This window comes from Syngnathus typhle, linkage group LG9 (assembly GCF_033458585.1).
Source record: "Syngnathus typhle isolate RoL2023-S1 ecotype Sweden linkage group LG9, RoL_Styp_1.0, whole genome shotgun sequence".
In the NCBI taxonomy this organism is placed as follows: domain Eukaryota; kingdom Metazoa; phylum Chordata; class Actinopteri; order Syngnathiformes; family Syngnathidae; genus Syngnathus; species Syngnathus typhle.
This window is the reverse complement of record NC_083746.1, coordinates 11,424,624-11,443,433: the sequence shown is the minus strand read 5'-3', so window position 1 is coordinate 11,443,433 and position 18,810 is coordinate 11,424,624. Positions and strand designations below refer to the sequence as shown.

The 18,810-nt window shown below is 41.2% G+C and overlaps 1 protein-coding gene across 1 annotated transcript; it reads right to left on the bottom strand.

Moving 5' to 3' along the window:
• Positions 1-588: 588 nt before the first annotated feature.
• On the bottom strand, positions 589-18,432 carry me3 (malic enzyme 3, NADP(+)-dependent, mitochondrial). Its single transcript, XM_061287160.1, has 14 exons — positions 17,887-18,432; positions 17,417-17,611; positions 13,093-13,226; positions 12,696-12,845; positions 6,111-6,186; positions 5,753-6,018; positions 5,578-5,687; positions 5,150-5,247; positions 4,947-5,060; positions 4,775-4,880; positions 2,827-2,969; positions 2,557-2,730; positions 2,301-2,399; positions 589-1,117 (listed from the first exon to the last, which is right to left on the bottom strand). The coding sequence occupies exons 2-14, from the start codon at positions 17,600-17,602 to the stop codon at positions 956-958; spliced, it is 1,818 nt and encodes a 605-aa protein (XP_061143144.1). The 5' UTR covers positions 17,603-17,611; positions 17,887-18,432; the 3' UTR covers positions 589-955.
• Positions 18,433-18,810: the final 378 nt, after the last annotated feature.

Below are 18,810 nucleotides of genomic sequence, written 5' to 3'. Positions count from 1 at the left end.
AAACTCGCTGATTAGCAAAAAATTCTGATCAGGTTAAGCGTATCTGTAGCTATTCAGGATCTTTTTTGTTGCGTCTCATGAGGCGTGTGGGCAGTTTGGTAGGCTGCATTCATTGTGCGACAAAACAACACAAACCTAACACTTGTGTATCTATTTTTTTGTAAATCTTCATTGGAATTGAGTTTTGTGATAAACAGAAATAAATTTAGAATTAGGAGGGTCTTTGTCAACAATTCAGGGTTTGAGAACATTACTTTGAATTAAATATTTATTGACTGTTATTTTACTTTCCAAAAGTTCTGTGTATGTACATATACTCAAAAATGTCTATTACCATTCTATTTTAATATCAACTTTCCCCAGCCACATTCTGATGATTGAGCACATACAAATTGTAATGCGATAAACAGCAGCACAAATTTGTATTTCATGGCCACAATAAGCATTCAGTGCACTCAATAATGTGGCCAGTTAATTTTTTTCCAACCCCTCGTGTCATTTTTGTTGCACTACATTTCTACTAAATTCAAAAATGTGTGTGTTGTTGTTAGATGTTAGATAAGACAGTTGTAAAAAACACTTTGAGACTTTGAAAAAGTTCATTATTTTTCATTTTAAAAACTTCAAGCACTGAACATTATCAACACACTTTAAAATGTCACAACACTGCATTTTGACATAAATGACAAATGTTTGGAAGGGAGTGCTATTCGAGGACATTGGTTAGGGATGTTACTGGACAAGGCAGAAAGACATGTTTTATGAAAGCAGTAATCGAGATTGTGTGTCATTGTTTCCATGGAGACATTCAGTCAAGAAATGGGAGTGCTGTGTTGAGCTTCATATGCTATGCAACGAAACTTTGACCAAAGTTATAAGGAAAGAAATGGAGTTATAATAAAAATAAACATACAAATATTAGTAGTACTGTATGTACTATTTCAGGCTGCGCTGGTCACACGCCCTGCACGTTCATAGCTTCCTGTGGCCAAGCATACGTGTCCAGTGTGAATGAGTCGTAGTCTGGGCTGTAGATGTGAGAGAGGACAAATGCTTCTTTATCCTTTGGCTCCGGGTACACTGACGCTATGTTGTGCTTGTACGCATAGTTGACAATCTGGAAACAATACATACACATTATTAATGTTAGGGTCATGCCATTTCTGCTTCTTAAGTCCTTTGAGGGTCATATACATTTCTAGATACATTAAAGTCTTTGATTGGGTCCAGTTTGGTGGCCTCAGTATTGCATCTAAGCATTTTGCTGATGGTGTGCTTCTGTTGGTGTCATCAAACCGTAAGTTTTAACACTCACTGATTGGGTCTGCACCAGTGGAGAAATATGGATGGATGGAAGACAAAGTTCAAGCTTCAACAACATACGTGTGCTATTTTCTCGTCCTACATTATGCATCATTTCTCACTGTTTTATAAACTATATTTTATAAACTATATTTTATATGTATGTATGCATTAGGGGTGTAAATCGCGGGTTTTGTCACGATACGATATAATATCGATATAAAGAACTTCGATACGATATTTGCCGCTATCTTAAAGCCTGCTGCGATTCAATCACGATATATCGCGATATAGTGCTCTACGATCGATATATATATATTTTTTAATAAATATCCTGATTTATAACAATTCATACGCAAAATCAACAAGGTACTGCAAACTCTTTATTTAGGAAATTACAAGAGTATTGTAGTATACAAATTGCTTACTTTAACACTGAACTTTGATGTCGTGTTTTTTCTTTAAATGTGCGGCGAGATTTGTGCTCCCTGAATATTTGATCACCGCATGGCAGGATTTACAAACTGCACGTGTCTTGTCCGTTGAGCCATCTTTTCTTTGGAATCCAAAGTGCTTCCAAACGAATGACTTGAAGCCTAAAGGGGAGCAAATTTCCTCGTCTTTTTGGACACTAGCCATAGCACCAGCCCAGGAGCCGCGTACTAGTTGTCGACTCCCCTTTCACGTGCCTGCTCTGCTCACAACACAACAACGCCGCGCACTGCTCCCTGCTCCCGGAAGAGGAAGCAAGCAACAATGAACTGGATTTCAAAATAAAGTCGCGTCTAATGTCCGAGGTCAAACACGGCGATATAAATCGATGTTTACCTTTAGCATCGATGCCAATAAATCGTAGAGCATAATATCGATTAATCGATGTGTATCGATGTATCGTTACACCCCTAGTATGCATATATGCTTATATGTATGTATATATATACGTATATATACACACACAGACACACATATTACAGTGTATCAATTATTTCATTTCAAACCTTGACAGCAATCTTGAAGGACACCTCTCTGATGTATTTTAGAGGAGGGTAGAGTCGCCCTTCAGCCAAGTGCTCCTCGGTCACCATGTCAGCAATGGCCTGACAAAAACACCATAGCTGATTATAGTCATTGTAGCAAGGACAAAAAGACACATATAGAAATGATCCTTGATGGAAGTAATAAGAATAAGAATAAAAATAATAATAATAAAAATAAGAATTAAAATAATAATAATATTAATTTTAAAAAAAGGACCTCTGCAGTGGTGAGGAAGATGTCGTCGGATATGTGGCGAACTCCGCAGGCGATGACGCCTAGTGCCACCCCAGGGAACACGTAGGCGTTGTTTCCCTGGCCGGGGTAGAACGAGCGTCCGTCGGCCAGCGTCACCTTGTTAAACGGACTCCCGCTGGCAAAGATCCCGCGACCCTGATTTGTAAAAACAAACATAAAAGCACCACAACCACAAAGCTTCATCTCAATTTCTCACTGTCTAATGGAGAAGCGGCATCGTTAAGGTCCTACCTCTGTGATGTTGTAACATTGCTCCGCCGTGCACTCGGCCTTGCTGGTGGGGTTGCTCAGAGCAAAGATGATGGGCCTGTCGTTGTGGGATGCCATGTCCTTGATTATCTTCTCTGTGAATGCGCCGCCAATGGCGGCGACTCCTTCAAAGCCACAAAATCAAAACGCAAAGTTTCGTGTTAGAGGGTGGCTACTCATAATGCATAGGATTTTTATCATGCTTTTCTATAGAAGCCTATACTCAAAGCACTCACAGTGGGTGCATTACTCATAAGCTCATCCATTCATTAAAAGAAATTCTGGTTAAAATGTACACAATTGTAGAATGGTGATCAGAAAACTGCACTAGAAAGAATTATGATTAAATGGTCGCATTCGGCTCGGTGGCGCACTGGGTAGCACGTCCGCCTCACAGTTAGGAGGATGCGGGTTCAATTCCACCTCCGGCCATCCCTGTGTGGAGTTTGCATGTTCTCCCCGGGCCCGCGTGGGTTTTCTCCGGTTCAGGGTGTCCGGAGGTTGTCCCCCGCCTACTGCCCGATGACGGCTGGGATAGGCTCCAGCACGCCCGCGACCCCCGTGGGGACTAAGCGGTACAGAAAATGAATGGATGGATGGTCACATTCCACTTTTACAGATTTGAAGAACATTACAGCCTGCCATTTGAAGTTGATTTCCACTTCAACCGTTTTTCAAGGAATACTTCAGATTAGATGACAATGCAAATTATTACAGATGTACTGATGCATAAGTATTACTGAGCCAAATTAAACAAGCTACATTGTGGGGGTCTCCACTCTAATAAACCCTCTTTACCAATTATTGCCATTATCTACATCACACTTGGCTCAAAATTGACTATTCTTTTATTTCTCCTCAAGAAAAATAAGAGCACAAGCTGATGGTAATTACAATATCTTTAATTATGACTGACACCATCAGTTTTTGTAGTAGCCAGCAGAGCATCTTTAACGCTGACCTTCACAATGGAGTTTAAAAAGAAAGCAACTACAATCAACCATCCAGTGAGTGATGAAGGTTGTAATAAAATTTGCAATATGAACCCACCACCACTTTCCCCTGCCCACACTGCACAAAAATATGTGAATCCCGGATCGGCCTCTACGCCCACCTGCGGACCCACAAGCAGACTGCCCCTGAGAAAAAGACAGTCATACTCGTCCCGAGTGACCGCCGATGATGATGAATAAAATTTGCAATATGAAGTAGTGTGTATCTTTTTTGTTATCTTTTTTATTGAAATACTGTATAGAAAAAAAAAACAGTTCAGTTGCTTTTCATTGGACAGCTATATCTTATACATTTCATGAATTCTTCAATAAATATGCTGAAAAAATATATACATATATAATTTTAAATTATTTTTCGGGTAATCCAGCGGCCTCCCGTATCCGCAAAAGATGAATGTTCGGTTATTAAAGGCTCTGAACTGTCAGAGGGGAGAATATGAGTGTGAAGGGTCTTTATATGCCCTATGTTTTCTGACCAGTCCAGAGTGCACCCCAAATGTTGCTCAAAGTCAAAGTCACCCATGACCATAATGAGGACAAGCACTACAGAAAATGAATTTCTCTATTTTATATTTTGTATATAGCAGTTATTCCACACAAGGACAGAATGGTAGAGCAGTGGCTCACAGTTTTGAGGTTTCAATCTCATTTCAGGAGTCCTTCTGTAGCACTTGCTTTTGTGAATTTTCTCTCAGTTGCTACTCCAGCTTCCTCCTACATTCCTAAAACATGCATGCTGCGTATCGCTGGCTTTGGGTGCAAACCTCCTACATATCAATTTGATCAATTTCATATTTTGTTAAAAATTCATACGGAAGTTTATGTTCTCCCCACAATTGTAAGAAATAAGCAAGGTTGGTTAAATCATAACGGGTTCTGCGAACAATAATGACCTTCGGTACCGGCTTCCCACTCACCGATAATGGCCGTGGGCTTGATGGTCTGCACGGCCTCCTCCAAGGTCTTCAGGTGGGGGTGTTCGTGCGCAAACTCCTCCTTCTCGTGGTTCAAATGACTTCGCCCCTGAATGAGAAGCGTTCGTTTTTACCTTTGACGCAAAGCCTGTCGAGACACAAGCACATGCGTTACCTTCACAATGAGACCTTTAGAGTCCACCATCCAGATCCTTTTGGCGGCCTCTTTTCGAGACAAGCCCTCCTTGGCCATAGCCATCATTAACAGGTGAGCGATACCCAGAGCGGCCTGATGGCAAAAAGAGCACAGCGTTTTTATTTCTTTGATAAAGCAAAGCATTCAAAGAGGATGCACAAAAATAAATAAAAATTGGTCACCTCTCCGGCCCCCTGGAAAACAAAGGTGTGATTCGACAGTTTGTCTTTGGTGATTTTTAAAGCTGCCAGTAGCCCAGCCACTGCTACAGAGGCCGTGCCTATGAGAAAAGATAGACACCGTGATGCATTTTGTACCTGGGCCTTGATTACATGACCTAATCCCTGCTGGCCTCTTGTTAACTGCCACTATCACATGGTGATTATAGATTCTGCCATTAAGATATGATTGCAACATTATTATATTTTATTTTTTTGTGTTTTATCACAACTTCATCATGTCTGCATCATACAAAAACAATAAAGGCTTTCTACTCGAGAGCCAACTTGTCATCTTTTTTTACGTTTATGTTTGGTGTTGCATCATGACATTGTTCTAAAGAATATGCGCTTTGGCTTATAAAGGATCATAAACACTGCTCGTAGTCTACCTTGGATGTCGTCGTTGAAGGTACAATAGCGATTCCTGTATTTGTTGAGGATGCGGAATGCATTACTGTTGGCAAAGTCCTCAAATTGAATCAGGCAGCTCATCCCGTACCTGTAGGGCGATGGAGACGCATCAAGAAGGTGCGATGATCACATCGCCGCCTTGTTCCCACTCACTTGTCTGTCACAGCCTGCATAAATTCGTCAATGAGCGCGTCGTACTCCTTCCCTCGGATTCGGTTGTGCTTCAGGCCGATGTAGAGGGGATCATTGAGGAGGTCTTGGTTGTCAGTTCCCACGTCCAGCAACACGGGGAGGCACTGCTGCGGCCCAACTCCGCCACAGGCTGTGTACAGAGCCAATTTCCCCACGGGAATGCCCATGCCATAGCTGCCCAGATCCCCTAGCCCGAGGATACGCTCGCCGTCTGTCACCACAATGGCCTAGATGCAAATAAAAAGACAAAAAACTTGACTGGCATGGAAGGAGGCAAGGGGGAATAAAAGGATGAGGGGACGGAGGATGGGGGACTTACCTTTATGTTTTCTTCAGGCCAGGAATTGAGCAGGGTTGCAATGTGGCCTTTATCATGAATGGTGATGAAGAGTCCTCTGTGAAAGACAATACAAATCGTAGAGCTGAGTAAGCACCTTCTAGTGATGTTCGAGACCAGTGATTTCTTTTCCAATCTAATACAGTACTTTTTTTTTTTTTTTCCAAGTATCGAATCAATTACCGTTTTTTTCTATGTATAATGCGCAAATTTAACTAATTTATTGTCCTAAAATCTGGGGTGTGCATTATACATGGGTAAAATTATTTATTTATTTATTTATTTATTTATTTATAATCCAGATATCATATGGAGGTCGCCATTACAGATGCGCTTTCTTCTCTGCTGTTCACTTCAAACACGCTCCATACGAACACAATCAAGACAGTGTGGAAATTACCGTTTTTTTCTATGTATAATGCGCAAAATTTAACTAATTTATTGTCCTAAAATCTGGGGTGCACATTATACATGGGTACAATTATTATTATTATTATTATTTTAAATCCAGATATCATATGGAGGTCGCCATTACAGATGCGCTTTCTTCTCTGCTGTTCACTTCAAACATGCTCCATACGAACACAATGCTCTCGTATCAGACGCTTGCTCGATCGCCTGCTCGTTTGCTGTCACAATGTACCCTACACAAATCCGAAACATTTCTTCGCTATCGAGTTTGCTACCGCATGCGCAGTGATACTGACCGGCAGAATAACATCCGGTTGTTCCCAAAGATGATCTTTTTTCTGAAATAATTTTACGTCTACGGACTTAAGTAGGAGTCAAAATTTGGGTGCGTATTATACATGGGTACAGGCTTTTTTCCAGCATCAACATGCCATTTTTAGGGTGCGTATTATAAATGGGGGCGCATAATACATGGAAAAAAACGGTACATTAAATAGATTTACAAATATAATAAAGAATCAAAGAATATGTCAATTTGTTAATTATTAATAATAGTATCATTGTTACCATTATTATTATGACTCAAGTATACTGAGGCAGTGGTCAACACTTGCTATTTTATAATACTGGATGACTCAAAAATCAACTAGCGCTGTGAGCAGCTACAAAGGGTGGTCGCAACCCTGGCCAAGTTGATGTACTTGTTCATTGGGGTACTTGCACAAAACTCAATAACTCTCTTAAATTTAGCCAAGGTTCAGACTCAAAAACAGCAGCATTTTTTTTTTTTTGGTCAACAGCACATTGGCACGGAAAAGTAAAAAGCTTTCAATAACTTTGCATCCTAAACATTTTGAGATGAAACACCCGAAAGTTTGAGAACAACCTGTTAAAATCTCTAGGAGTTTGTTAAAATATGAATGGCCATAAATGCTTCAATTCCAAAATAAAGTAGACTTCCAGTTAGCTTTAGCATACGACTTATTTGTAGGTCTTGGGCTGTGAAATATAGAATTGAGACTGCTTCTTGAAAAATTTTTAGGGGTGCTGTAGAGACATTTTTTTAACTCACACAAGAAATCTCTAAAATATATCTGTTTATGCTAGGTGTGCAGAGTTTCATGAATTTTCGCCCAGGTTCAGACCTGCAAACATAGCAACATTTTTCCTTGTACTCTGCACATCACCACAGTAGCAGTGTGCGAAGAAATAAGCAGCTTTCAATAACTTTTTAATCAACAGATTTAGATGAATACCCAAAGTGTGAAAACAATCGGATAAAAATTTCTAATTGGAAAATGTCCAGAAATAGGCCAAAATTGTAATACAGTACCGTAATTTTTGGACTATAAGTCGCTCCGGTGTATAAGTCGCACCAGCCATAAAATGCCCAAAAATGTGAAAAAAAACATATATAAGTCGCTCCGGAGTATAAGTCGCATTTTGGGGGGCAATTTATTTGACAAAATCCAACGAACAAGAACAGACATGAACGAGCAACAACAGGCTAAACGATACGGTATGCTAACGTGACAAACACAAATGAGGAGCTGAAACGGGCCTGACGTAACATTCAGTTATTTAAAAAAAACTACCGTTTTTTTCCGTGTATAGTGCGCCCCCATGTATAGTACGCACCCCTAACAATGGCATGCTGATGCTGGAAAAAAGCTTGTACCCATGTATAATACGCACCCAATTTTTATGAATTTCTTTTAATTTTTTTTTTAATTTTTTTTTTTTTTTTTTTTAAAGTCCCAAAGATCGTCACACACGCAGGGAGGCAATGGGTCCCATTTTTAAAGTCTTTGGTATAGTCTTAACTAGGCTGGATGTCATTTTTTTTGTTGGCGTTGATTTCTCCGACTGCCCCTAAACGCACCACCGCGCTCCGTGCGCACACGGCGGCTCTGTATGGGAGAGACGTTGAAGAGGAATAAAAACACCCTTGGAAACCAAAACTTGCCCCTCGTCGTGACTCGGAGCCGCAACAAATGTTTCGGATTTGTGTAGGGTACATTGTGACAGACGGGAAACTAGCAGGTGATCGAGCGAGCGTCTGATACAAGAGCATTGCGGTCGTATGGAGCGTGTTTGAAATGAACAGCAGAGACGAAAGGAACAAGGCAAAGTGTTGTGAAATAAAATATTACCTGTAATACGCATTTTGTTATTTGCTGATTGAAACTGCTAATTAAACTGTGAATTGAAACTAATAGGTGGAGAACTGAACTCTCGCTCTTTATATAGCTGACGTGTGTTGCGCAACCGTTCTGCGCATCTGTAATGGCGGCCTCCGTATGACGTCCGGTCCGCGATGGAGATTAAAAAACAAACAATATTTGACAATAACACACCATCGAGGATTGCACCATCGCATCAAACGATGTGTCGTCAATTATGAATTTTACTAAGTGTGTTGGGCAGGATGGCTGAATGCGATGCGCGATTGACAACAAACAAGAAGAAAGGTGAGTTTTATTTCGGGGGAGATTTGTCATGTCTCGTCCCCAGTTTTGCTATGTGTCTAGGTTGCCATAGTTTCTGTTCGTGTCACCCCGCTCTTCCTGTGTCACCTCAATCGATGTAACGTGTTTTGTATTTAAGTCCTGTCTGCCCCTCGCTCACCGTTGGATCATTGCATGTGTTACTGTCATTCTGTTCCTGTCTTTGGTAATGTCACCCTGTCTTTTTGTTCCACGACTTTGTCGGTCAGTCCTGTTGTTGGTTTTGTTGTACCATGACTTTCTTTAAAAAAAAAAAAAAAAAAAATTTAAAAAAAAAATATTTAAATTTTTTTTTCTTTGTACCCATGTATAATACGCACCCCAGATTTTAGGACAATAAATTAGTAAAATATTGCGCACTATACACGGAAAAAAACGGTATTACATAAATAACACATTTATAAAACCAGCTGTGTCACTCCAATTCATTAAATCTATCGATCGTCCTTTGTCAACAATGCCGTGTGCCGCGCCGCAGTTCAAATTATTCCACAGCCCCATACAACGATATATAAACTACCGTTTTTTTCCGTGTATAATGCGCCCCCATGTATAATACGCACCCTAAAAATGGCATGTTGATGCTGGAAAAAAGCCTGTACCCATGTATAATACGCACCCAATTTTTTTTAATTTTTTTCTTCATTTATTTTTATTATTTTTTCTTTTTATGTCCCAATGATCGTCACACATGCAGGGAGGCAATGGGTTTTTATAGTCTTTGGTATGGTCTTAACTAGGCTGGATGTATTTTTCTTTGTTGGCGTTGATTTCTCCGACTGCCCGTAAAGGCACCACCGCGATCAGTGCGGACATGTGAAAAAGGCGGCTCTGTATGGGAGAGACGTTGAAGAGGAATAAAACCACCCTTGGAAACCAAAACTTGCCCCTCGTCGTGACTCGGAGCCGCAACAAATGTTTCGAATTTGTGTCGGGTACATTGTGACAGCAAACGAGCAGGTGATCGAGCAAGCCGTCTGATACGAGAGCATTGCGTTCGTATGGAGCGTGTTTGAAGTGAACACCAGAGACGAAAGGAAAAAGGCAAAGTGTGAAATAAAATACCGTTTTTTTCCGTGTATAGTGCGCAAAATTTTACTAATTTATTGTCCTAAAATCCGGGGTGCGCATTATACATGGGTACAAAAAAAAATTTTTTTTTTCTTTTTTTTTTTTAAGTCCCAATGATCGTCACACACGCAGGGAGGCAATGGGTCCCATTTTTATAGTCTTTGGTATGGTCTTAACTAGGCTGGATGTAATTTTTTTTGTTGGCTTTCTCTACCTAAATCCGTATTACAGGTAATATTTTATTTCACAACACTTTGCCTTGTTCCTTTCTTCTCTGCTGTTCACTTCAAACACGCTCCATGCGCACGGAGCGCCGTGGTGCGTTTACCGGCAGTCGGAGAAACAAGAAGAAAGGTGATTTCAAGTTTTATTTCAAGGGAGATTTGTCATGTCTCGTCCCCAGTTTTGCTATGTGTCTAGGTTGCCATAGTTTCTGTTCGCGTCGCCCCTCCCTTCCTGTGTCACCTCAATCAATGCAACGTGTTTTGTATTTAAGTCCTGTCTGCCCCTCGCTCACCGTCGGATCATTGCATGTGTTACTGTCATGATGTCTGTTTGGTTTCTGTTCCTGTCTTTGGTAATGTCACCCTGTCTTTTTGTTCCACGACTTTGTCGGTCAGTCCTGTTGTTGGTTTTGTTGTACCATGATTTTCTTAAAAAAAAAAAAAAATTTTTTTAAAAATTGTACCCATGTATAATGCGCACCCCAGATTTTAGGACAATAAATTGGTTAAATTTTGCGCATTATACACGGAAAAAAACGGTATATTGAAATGGAAGGAGTATCAGACCACTGCAAATCTACCAAGACCCGGCCGTCCCTCCAAACTTTCATCTCAAACAAGGAGAAGACTGATCAGAGATGCAGCCAAGAGGCCCATGATCACTCTGGATGAACTGCAGATAACTACAGCTGAGGTGGGAGAGTCTGTCCATAGGACAACAATCAGTCGTGCACTGAACAAATCTGGCCTTCATGGAAGAGTGGCAAGAAGAAAGCCATTTCTCAAAGATATCCATAAAAAGTCTCGTTTAAAGTTTGCCACAAGCCACCTGGGAGACACCAAACATGTGGAAGAAGGTGCTCTGGTCAGATGAAACCAAAATCGAACTTTTTGGCCACAATGCAAAACGATATGTTTGGCGTAAAAGCAACACAGCTCATCACCCTGAACACACCATCCCCACTGTCAAACATGGTGGTGGCAGCATCATGGTTTGGGCCTGCTTTTCTTCAGCAGGGACAGGGAAGATGGCTAAAATTGATGGGAAGATGGATGGAGCCAAATACAGGACCATTCTGGAAGAAAACCTGTTGGAGTCTGCAAAAGACCTGAGACTGGGACGGAGATTTATCTTCCAACAGGACAATGATCCAAAACACAAAGCCAAATCTACAATGGAATGGTTCACAAATAGACGTATCCAGGTGTTAGAATGGCCAAGTCAAAGTCCAGACCTGAATCCAATCGAGAATCTGTGGAAAGAGCTGAAGACTGCTGTTCACAAACGCTCTCCATCCAACCTCACTAAGCTCGAGCTGTTTTGCAAGGAAGAATGGGCAAGAATTCCAGTCTCTCGATGTGCAAAACTCATAGAGACATACCCCAAGCGACTTGCAGCTGTAATTGCAGCAAAAGGTGGCGCTACTTCACGATTGTCCCACTTGTTGATTCTTGACAAAAAAATTAAAATTTTATATCTTTATGTTTGAAGCCTGAAATGTGGCGAAATGTTGAAAGGTTCAAGGGGGCCGAATACTTTCGCAAGGCACTGTAGATCGATGTTTACGTTTAGCATCGATGCCAACAAATCGTAGAGCATTATATCGATTAATCGATGTGTATCGATGAATCGTTACACCCCTAGTATCGATGAATCGTTACACCCCTAGTATGTACGTATATTGTGTACTGTCTTGTCTGTGTGTCTTGACATGTGAAGAAATTGACAATAAAGCAGACTGACTTTGACTTTGATGTGTAAAATTTGATGAATTTTGTTTAGTTCCTCAAAAATGTCAGTCTTCACAGAGAAGCGTAATAATAATAAATAAATGAACAATATGGTCCTCACAGTGTTCGCTTCTCAATGTCCATGATGGAAGCCAACCTTGCACACGCCAAGATCTCCAGCACAGTGGAACGTTTGCAATTCGACGTATTGGAGCATGAGGATCACAAAATTTGACCTCTCATTTTCAAGTTAAAGTCAAGTTAAAGTCCCAATGATCGTCACACACACATCTGGGTGTGGTGAAATTTGTCCTCTGCATTTTTTTAACCCATCCCCATGTGATTTTGATCCATCCCCTGGGGGAGAGGGGAGCAGTGAGCAGCAGTGGTGCCGCGCTCAGGAATCATTTGGTGATCTAACCCCCCAATTCCAACCCTTAATGCTGAGTGCCAAGCAGGGAGGCAATGGGTCCCATTTTTATAGTCTTTGGTATGACCCGGCCGGGGTTTGAACCCACAACCTTCCAGTCTCAGGGCGGACACTCTACCACTAAGCCACTGAGCTGAGCTTTATTCGTTATGTACTTGATACAATGCTAAAAAAGGGTGTGTGCTTAACTTACCGCGGCCTCCTGAAGGCCAGACCATACTGCTGGCATGCCAAGCCCACGGTGGGTGTGTAGACAATGGGCATGAACTCCTCGATGTCCGACGTGAGCACACGATAGAAGAGCTTTTCGTTCCTGTCTTGTAGCGTCATCAGCAGGATGTACCTGTCGCAGAGAGGGAGCCGCTAAAAAAGGACAAGCGGCTTCCTAAATAAAGCCCCAGCAACCTTTGCTTTTACTCCACTATATACATATTCCCTGCGCCATTATTGTTACTACAAAATAAAATCAGAAATTCCTTGCTGACGTAATGCCCAAAACTGCTTTGATGGTTCCCAGTCAGAGTACACAACACAAGCAAAGGCAAATGGTTACGTATGGTGTTCTTGAGGGTTAAAAGTTGGATTCTCACTTGTCCAAAGGATTGACACGCGTTTCATAGCTCTTCATGACACGTAGCACTTGAACATCCTGGGACAAGAAGCAAGGTGGCAACAGGCCATGTATGCCCAGCTGCAAGCGCTCTTCCAGGGTGAAAGCCATACCCTGCGAAAGAGAAATGTCCTGAGTCACATCCAAATTACAGATAGGGCTTCCTTGTGTTTTCCACAGATTAATTGTGTCCTTTTATGTTCTTCAATGCACCATCTACAGCACTCTGCTACACCAGTGGGTACAGCGAGTCAAAAATAATCAGCTATACAGTCATGTATTTACTGTGTTTTCCCATGCATAATGCGCAGAATTTAACTAATTTATTGTCCTAAAATCTGGGGTGCGCATTATGCATGGGTGCAACGATTTTTGAAGAAAATCTCCCTCGAAATAAAACTTAAAATCGCACCTTTCTTCTGGTTTGTTGTCAATCGCAATCGCATTCAGCCATCCTGCCCAACACACTTAGTCAGTAAAATTCATAATTGACGACACATCGTTTGCTGCGATGGTGCAATCCTTGATACACTTAGTCAGTAAAATTCATAATTGACGACACATCGTTTGATGCGATGGTGCAATCCTTGATGGTGTGTTATTGTCAAATATTGTTTGTTTTTTTAATCTCCATCGCAGACCGGATATCATACGGAGGCCGCCATGACAGTATGCGCAGAACGGATGTGCAAGACACGTCAGCTATATAAAGAGCGAGAGTTCAGTTCTCTACCTATTAGTTTCAATTCACTGTTTAATTAGCAGTTCCAATCAGCAAATAACAAAATGCGTATTACAGGTAATATTTTATTTCACAACACTTTGCCTTGTTCCTTTCTTCTCTGCTGTTCACTTCAAACACGCTCCATACGGACACAATGCTCTTGTATCAGACGCTTGCTCGATCACCTGCTCGTTTGCTGTCACAATGTACCCTACACAAATCCGAAACATTTCTTCGCTATTGAGTTTGCTAGCGCATGCGCAGTGATACTGACCGGCAGAATAACATCCGGTTGTTCCCAAAGATGATCTTTTTCTGAAATAATTTTACGTTTACGGACTTAAGTAAGAGTCAAAATTTGGGTGCGTATTATACATGGGTACAGGCTTTTTTCCAGCATCGACATGCCATTTTTAGGGTGCGTATTATGCACAGGGGCGCATTTTGCATGGAAAAACACGGTAGTGCTTTTAGTGCTGGGTTAACTTTCACAGTTACATTTATGTGTCTTCTCAGTGCTCATTAATCTAGTTAGAACTGTCACTATAGTGACTTGTTTTCGAATCAACTGATTAGCCTGTCAACTATTCCATTGATTGATTGGAAACTTCTCGATAGCTATCGCCCTAAAAACAGCAACAACGCATGTATTTTGTTGATTGGGCATGTCTTTTGTGTGGCTGGAGCTGGCTCGCAGCTGAGTGTTGCTATTTATTCTGTCCAATGGTGCGACAGGCTGAACTCACTCCCCCTAGCATCACCTCCACTTGTCTGTGTTGCTTGGTGCCCTCTGAGTGCATTTACTACTACTCCAGATTCATTGTGAAAGTTGTTTGACAGGCTCAGCCGACACCTAGAGAGGTGAGGCTTATTATTTTGAGTCAAAACAAGTAATTGACTCAGACCTACTGTTCTGTATTGTGTTATCCAGCAGTTTCATTTGGAGAGGCTGGAAAGGTACAGCTTAGCTCAAACCCATTAACAGCATTCTACTAAGCAGCCACAAGTGGCACAGTGATAAGAACCGAGCCCTACAACAAATAGCAAAAACCTCTTACTGATTTCTATTTGATGCGCACCCAAACAGTTTGTAAGTGCCTTCAGAGGTCTTCAGACATTAGTAGGGCATTTTTCTATTTATAGACAACGCTATGGCATGATTAAATAAAGTGCTTTCTCCACTAACATTGTTCCTTGGCAACAAGATGGCGCTAAAGCAATACTTTTATTCTATCTAAGACAGCATTGTGTTGCCACAGGACCCGTTTTTCATACAGAGGGCAGGTTTGCCAATGGTACAAGACCAAACCATGTATATGTTGGATTTTGCTACACGGGAACTTCAGGTTATGATGAAATGGGCAAATATACCTCAAAGTTAAACAAAAGGAGCGACCAGGAGCGACCAGTTGTTTTATTTTTGTCTACATTTACACTGACTCTTGTTTTTTTTTGCAATGTTAAGAAACTGAAACAATACTCTACAGTTAATTAATGGTGCATAATATAAACTTTTAACAGAGAGCCACTGAAGTAACCTCAAATAAAAACACGTGCACCGAGAATTAGGACGAATTTGAGTAATCCGCCAAATTATTGTAATTACCGTTTTGTTTCTTTGTCCAATTTGTGCTCACGGAAGACAAAGTAGCCACTTAAAATAACTGCCATGCTTAATTGTAAATATAATATTTTTGTGAAAGTGAGATTTAAGATACAAACCTACTGTACTAAACTTCCTAAAAACTCTTTCACTGTCCAAATACTTGTGCCCCCATTTCCTGAGGCACGCTTTTCACAGTGAGTCACAGAAATGCTGACTTGAGAAGGAACTGGGAGCTTCCTCATGTTGAGTAAAACCAATAAAAGTTGGCAACGGGTTCAAACAACAAGATATATGTATGTACGGGGATGGTTATGTTTGTCGTATTTCCAATGTTTTATGTGTTCTGTCGTATTTTATGTTCTGTATAGCCTTTTGTTACAGTGATAGCTGATGTGAAAGCGCTACATAAATAAAGATGTATCGATAAAGTTATAGCAGGGGTGTCCAAAGAGGGGGGCTGCTCATCGGCCGCCAAACGCAGCGTCAAACGCTGCGCGTTCGCTTCTCTTCCGGGGTGGGGGGGTGCTAATCGGACGTCAAACGCTTTGTGTGGCGGGCTCCATCTAGTGTGGAAACTGAGAAGTGCAACAGAGTTGAGCTCAAACTTCTTGTGCGGGCCATATTCAATTATGTTTTCAGAATTTGCTGCGGGCCAATAAAAACTGGACCGCGGGCTGCAGTTGGCCCGCGGGCCGTAGTTTGGACACCCCTAAGTTAGAGTCTTGCTGAAAACCGCAGTGGTTTCCTGCTGTATTTAAAGTTGGGAACAACAGCCCTCCCCAAACACATTTATGACTCATTGCGGATGTTTGGCTTGGATCACTTTGGCCAAAGTTAGTCATCTTTGCAGGGAGAGTTTGCCTTTATAAAAACAGTGTTTTCTGGGTTAGAAATGTTTTTGTGCTTCATTAAGACATTGGTTCTGTGAAAACATCAATACTGTTGTTCAGCAGTTACTATGTACTTGATGATGTACTGTATTTGTTTATGAATGAATGACCCGCCACCTGGTTTACAGGGTGTTGTGTGGTGTGTTAATGTCATGACAATGCAATGACTCCTTGCAGTGACCTTGCTGTGTAAAATTAACTCCTAAGGTTCATAAAACATCCCCTATCAATAGATATAAAGCTTTGTTAAATAGTTACCTGACACACTAAAACTTAATTTCGTTTTATCTATGAATCTCTATTGCAGTGGTTATTAAATTTGCACGCGGACCACATAAAGTTCTTAGCTCTCCAATTACAACTATAATGACCAACAGTACAATACAGGCACGAGAAAGATATTTCATTCAGAATATTTTATGTTACAGTAAACTACTGTAAGATTATGCACAGATTGAACATTAACACACATACTAAGAAATTAAAAAAAACTACAGGCACTTAAATAATTGAATTCAAGAAAGCTTTACAAATTACTCCATAACACACACGGATCACACTGATACCAGCCACAAGTCACAACGGCTGCTCAGCAGATGTGGCATCTGTGCTGCTGTATAAAAACACAGCTCACCATTCAAGTGCTGACTTTTCAAGTAGTCTCTTAACCCAGAGGTCAGACATTCTATATTTATCTGCCTGTGTCTTTTACATGTAACCCAGCGTAGCAAGCCAACGCCAGTGTGCGTTTTTATGCTCTCAGTTTGCACACAGTGCCTGGTGAGACCTATGGGATACAGGTCGGACAGCAACGATTGCCTTTGTCACAATAATGTAGAAGGGTCATGGGTCAAACTTCACACCTCTACTGTTAAGGCAGGCAAATCGCTGCCAATCATTTTAAAGATATCAATAAAATGTGATTTAATAATAGTTAATTGTATTTCTGCAAATAAAGTCTTAAGGATAATTGTTGCATGGCCTAGAAGTGTTTTTTATACGAATACTGTCTGTAGTTAAACTGCAATGTTTTTGAAGGTCAGTGAGAGGCAACAGCGTGTTCCGACATATTCCATCAGCTCACCTTGTTGAGGTGGGGGTTCCTAGTGATGTCATAGCCGCGCTTCTTGGTGCTAACGCTGCCTTTGCTGCTCGCCCCGCCATGGCAGACCCTCGTCGTCTGAAAGGGGAATCCTCCGCCCGACACAACCCCCTTGGCCGCCGTGCGTCTGCACAAATACCACGCCGCTCTTCCAGTGATGGAATTCATGATGCCTGCCTGCGCTCCAACAAACACAAGATGCGCTAGTCACTCTCAAGCTGGTAAACAAGTCGCTGCACCACAACTGAGCCCATTACTTGAAAACAACCTGCCTCGTGAGGCTTGTTGCCCTTAATTTAGAAATATCACAATGTTTCCTTCAAATAAAAAACACATGACTATTGATAAGTTGCTATTTAAATCAGCGATAAAAACAAGTCAATCCCGTTTTGCGCGGAAAATGCCGCTAGCAAACGGCTATTTCTGGCCCTCCTACCAAACTTCAGCCTTACCCGGAGACTAAAATCGTAACTCTGCCGTGTCTGTGACTCTTATCTTCATTAGAGTGTCCTGTGAACTCCAATAAAACGGTCTTCTCGGCTTGAGTGGATTTTAGAAGTGGATCTAGTTGAAGCAGCTGATCCCGGATCATTTGACATTGACTCCTTAGAGATGTTCTACGGAAAAGATGTCCATGTCGTAGTGGCCGTAGCCGAATCATGTATAATGTAGCCCTTCTCAAATAATTACACACGGTACGTACATTTTTATCTTTAGATTAAAAACCTTAATTTCTGCCTTTTAATATACAAGACAAACCTTGTATAGTTGCTGCAGCAACTTGTGAATGTACAGTGACAGTACAGCGGATCACCAAATCGTTGCACTTAGACGTGTTTAATGCTATTTATTAAAATTAGCGGGGTGTAACTCCCTGTTACTCGAAGGTCCAAGAGAAAATCCCTCAATCGTTATTAAATTGACCCCAACTACAGCGATGTGATTTGAAGAAAGAGTATAGTTAAACATCTTTGGCGCTACTTCCTGATCAGTGCACGGAACTCTGAGAGGACCAATCAGATCACAAGACGCCAAGCGCTGTCCCGCCCACAGCTAATCAATCTAATCGCAAATTTAAATTGTTTTTGATACTTGGATGGTAACAATGTACACAATACAAATACATATATTTTCCCTCTGGAGGTATCAACAGAATATAGTTTAAGACTATGGCTCAAATAACGCAACCTGAGAATCTACATTCCTCAGCCAATCCAAACCCCATAACCAAGCAGTAGTCCTACCCACCGCCGCTATAATAGTTTGTGACGTTCAAATACCGTAATAGCTGTAAAGATTTTCGCAAAACCTCATTTTGTGTCAAATACACAATTCCTCCATGAGGCTCTCGGTTTTATATTCCGTTGACCACAGTC

What these genes read in the sequence shown, in the direction of transcription:
- me3 (XM_061287160.1), bottom strand. Translation starts at nt 17,602, where the DNA reads ATGAATTCCATCACTGGAAGAGCGGCGTGGTATTTGTGCAGACGCACG. An exon ending in CGTGTCAATCCTTTGGACAA is followed by an intron (nt 12,846 to 13,092) that starts GTGAGAATCCAA and finishes TCTCTGCGACAG; the next exon opens with GTACATCCTGCTGATGACGC. An exon ending in GGCCTGAAGAAAACATAAAG is followed by an intron (nt 6,019 to 6,110) that starts GTAAGTCCCCCA and finishes ATTTGCATCTAG; the next exon opens with GCCATTGTGGTGACAGACGG.